Here is a 4,185-nt window from a genome sequence, read left to right as displayed (position 1 = left end):
AAGAAAAAAGAAAAAATAGCCCTTTTGAATCCTAGAATAATACTAAATTATAGTAACAACGACAATGGTGTTCATAAGCATATGATTTTAAGTTATTAGGGCATGACTAAAGTTGCAAATAACTAATACAATTCATAGTTAATTTCTTGAAAAAAAAATAATAATAATCACAACAAGTCGAGGAGACATAAATGATACCTGGGGCTATGTAACCGTAAGATCCAGCAATTACTGACATTGATTCATCTCTATGAATTAGCTTTGCCACCCCAAAATCAGCCACACGAGCCTCCATCTCTCCATCTAAAAGTATGTTACTAGGTTTGAGATCGCGGTGCACAATCACTGGATCACAATCATGATGAAGATAACATATTCCTTGAGCGACCCCTAGTGCAATTTTGTACCTAGTGAGCCAATCGGCCACCAAATTATCGCCCTTGTTTTTGCAATGCAACAAATCATCCAAGTTTCCATTAGGCATGTACTCGTAGAGAAACATGGTACATTGATTGTTGCTACAACATCCTAACAATCGAACAATGTTTCGATGTCTCACATTGCCTAAAACTTCCACCTCAGCCAACACTCCCCTCCTTTTCCTAGTCATGTCCTTGTTCTTCCCCCATAGCTTCTTGACAGCTATGGTCTCGCCACCTGGCATATCGGCCTTGTACACGGTCCCGGCGGACCCCATCCCAAGGACTTTATCGGTCATGTTTAGACACTCCAATACATCGTCGGCCGTGAAATTCAGTCTTTGAAATGCTGTCAATTTCCATGGCCCTTCGTCTCGATCATCGCAAAATTTGTGGCCATATTTAGCTTGGAAACACTTGCTACCAACAACTAGTATGAACAATCCAATGCCAAATGCTGCAGCCATGATCCAAACAATTGCACCCGCAGTCTTCTTAGGCTGCTGCCGGACCTCCATCGCCCCAGCAGCTAATCCATCTTTCCGGCAAGGCCTCTTAAGAATGCCTCCACAAAGCCCTTCATTCCCGGAAAACGAGGATGGATGGAGAATCGAAAACGCCGATCCTGAGGAGGGGATAGGTCCTGTGAGCTGATTATATGACACGTTGAAATTCTCCAAGGTGCTACAATTATTGAAATTCGAGGGAATTGCCCCTGTGAGAAAATTGTGTGATAAATCAACATCAGTGATGGAGGGAAGTGAAGAAATCTCCCATGGAATAATTCCTGTAAGCGAATTTCGACGTAAATTGAAGAAAATGAGTTTTTCACAATGGCCAATGTCCCATGGAATGCTACCACTAAGATCATTTCCATCTAAATAAATCTTGTAGAAACTTCGACAACCAATGAAGTCTGGAATAATGCCATTGAGTTTGGCAGAACTAGCCAGGAAAATCTGCAGACTTGGGGCGCTCCAGATGGTATCAGGCAATGCAGAACTGAACGAGTTGCCCGATATGTCCAAGAACTCCAACTTTGGAGCATTGCCAAGATCCTTTGGAATTGGCCCTGAGAATTTATTGTTGCTTAATTCGACGTATGTGAGATTAGGCAGGAAGCCGAATCCAAAAGGTATCGACCCGTTAAGCTTGTTGTTTTGAATCCTGAAACGCGTTAAAGCCGTGCAATTTGCCAGAGATGAAGGTAGTTCACCAATGAATTGATTTGCGAAAAGAACGAGTTTTATCAGGTTTTGGCCCAGGCAAAGATTTGGAGGGATTGGTCCAGACAGTGAATTTGTAGAGACATCAAGTCTTTGTAACTTTGCATTTGAGCCTAATTTTTGTGGTAAAATTCCTGAAAGTGAATTGTTCCAGAGAAATAAGTTTACAAGGTTGGGAAGTTCTCCTATACCTTCAGGAATTTCACCTGTCAAATTGTTGCGCATCAACGACAGATTGTATAGCTGTTTTAATTCCGAAAATTCACTCGGGATTTCGCCTGACAGGTTATTATCTGATAAATCAAGAACCTGGAGAGATTGCAATTGAGCTATACTCACCGGAATTGAACCTGAAAAGTGATTCCTGAAAAGCAGCAATGTTTCCAACTTATTCAATTTGCTCAACTCAGCTGGAATCTTGCCTGATAAATTGGCTGTTGAGATATCAAGATATAGTAAATTTGATAAACCAGAAATCTGCACTGGAATTCCACCAGAGTACACGTTGTATCCCAATTCTAAATGCTCTAGCTGACTCAAGAAGCCTAACTCAGCAGGAATTGGACCTATCAAGGCATTTCCTTGCAAGTACAGAGATTTCAATTTCAAAAAGCTGCCAAAACTTGTGGGGATTGTACCATTAAAATAGCTCCCTCCGAGGTTGAGGTACTCGAGATTCTTGAGAAAAACGAGTTCATCAGACAAAGGGCCTGTGAAATTGTTGCTATATGCATTAAAGAAAGTAAGAGACTTTAGTCTTGAAATTCCAGGTGGGAAAGTTGAATTGAACAAATTGTGACTAATGTCAAGTGTTTTGAGGTTTGGCAATTCAAAAATGGCAGGCTGAAGAGGACCATCCAGGCAATTTTTACTTAAATTCAAGTGGTGCAAATGAGACAAGTATTTAATATCAGTTGGTATGGTGCCTGAAAGGCTTCTCCCTGAGAGGTCCAAATTCGTGATTTGGTTGGATTTATGGTCACATTTGACTCCTGACCAGGTGCACCATATGGGCTGGAATCCAGGCCTGGAGAAGGCAGTCGAGGGGTCCCAATCTTGGAATGTGTTGAGATGGTCTTTGAGGGATGATTTGATTGAAAGAAGGGAGATAAGTTGGAGAGACGGCGCAGAAGCGGTGGCTGCGGCGGTGGCGGTGGTGGAGAAGACTAATGAAATTCTAACTACTATCAAGAAAATGAAAAATGAAGAAAGGGAAAGAAAATTCATGGTTTAGGAATTGAAGAGGTGGTAATGGTTGAGAAACGCATTTTGTTAAGACAAGTAAATTTAAGGAAGTGAAGGTTTTGATTACGGTTGGCTTTGCTTTTTTGGAGTGCTGTATGCAGATCGTATTTCATCATGATTGTAGAGAGAGAAAGAGACAGAGAGAATGAAACATACATATAGATATATATAAAGAGAGAAACAGGAAACAGGAAACAACCACTTCTTCTTCATCTTCTTCTAAATACTTCTATTTCTAACATACAGACAGACAAAGATACGCAATTCTTCATAATAAGAAGAAACGGTTGGTTTTCTCTTTCCTCAATATATATTTATTTTTCTTGAATTTCTTTGAGTCTTTTCCTTTTTATTCTTTCAACTTTTCATCATTCCTTGTTTCCTTTATCTTTGGCCCAGCTTCAGCATTTTGGTATATATGGGGCAAAATAAGGCACTGTTTTTTAAGGATCCAAGAAAGTGATTACAATTCCCACCATTTCCCCTTAAGTTCTTATTCTTGTAACAATTTTTTTATTCTTTTTTCTTTCTTTCTTTCTTTTTCTTTATGCAACATTATGTGATCAAAGTGAGTCCTAATATAGATCAATTTGATTGAACCTAAGGTTAGGTGGGTGGGGATGGAAGTATTCACGGTGATTTTCAAGTATCATATTATAGAGTGTGATACAATCATATAAAAATAAAAACATGGAAAGTATTATCGATTACTCAATTTAATCAAAAGATAGTGATAGCAACGTTTTTTTGGCAAATGTGAGATACAATACATACAATGGAAATTAGCAATCAAGTTAATAGCCAAAGTACAAAAGAAATTAGAAATCACGGTGATTTGTAATGCATGTTTATAAAAAGTCCGGCTCACGACAATGGGCAAATCAATAAAGAACAATAACTAAATTTCATGAACGCAAATTAGCAACATGAGCTAATAGCCCACACTAAAGAGTGAATAAAGAATTGTAAGTGCGTGTTTATAAAAAGTCCAACTCACTATACATGGAAAATTAGTAAGGACAAGAACTTAATTATACGTTTGAGGAAAATTAACAATCCGAACTAATAGCCATCACACAAAAGAATAAACAAAGATATTTGTGTAGAAAAATAAATGTCATTATTTATTATAGAATATTAAATTTATGTGGATGCTTTATGTCAGTTTGACTTGGTTGAAGCTTTAAAATGATGGGCATTTACTTTGTATCATTAATGTTGTTGAAGTGCATTCATTGTAAAAACCCTACAAGAAACCTTTAGAAACAAATACATAATCATAAGATATAATTTCC

The 4,185-nt window shown here is 38.2% G+C and overlaps 1 protein-coding gene across 1 annotated transcript; it reads right to left on the bottom strand.

Annotated features, from left to right (window-relative positions):
- Window positions 1–91: 91 nt before the first annotated feature.
- LOC111383022 (leucine-rich repeat receptor-like protein kinase TDR) lies at window positions 92–3,165 on the bottom strand. Its single transcript, XM_023007076.1, has one exon. The coding sequence runs from the start codon at window positions 2,870–2,872 to the stop codon at window positions 107–109; it is 2,766 nt and encodes a 921-aa protein (XP_022862844.1). The 5' UTR covers window positions 2,873–3,165; the 3' UTR covers window positions 92–106.
- Between the last annotated feature and the right edge of the window lie 1,020 nt (window positions 3,166–4,185).

The sequence above is a fragment of the Olea europaea genome, unplaced genomic scaffold, assembly GCF_002742605.1.
Source record: "Olea europaea var. sylvestris unplaced genomic scaffold, O_europaea_v1 scaffold2605, whole genome shotgun sequence".
NCBI lineage: Eukaryota > Viridiplantae > Streptophyta > Magnoliopsida > Lamiales > Oleaceae > Olea > Olea europaea.
The sequence above is the reverse complement of the archived record's forward strand: the minus strand, read 5'-3'. Positions and strand labels throughout refer to the sequence as shown.

Excerpts from the sequence above, each read along its gene's own strand:
- LOC111383022 (XM_023007076.1), bottom strand. The coding sequence starts at position 2,872 with ATGAATTTTCTTTCCCTTTCTTCATTTTTCATTTTCTTGATAGTAGTT.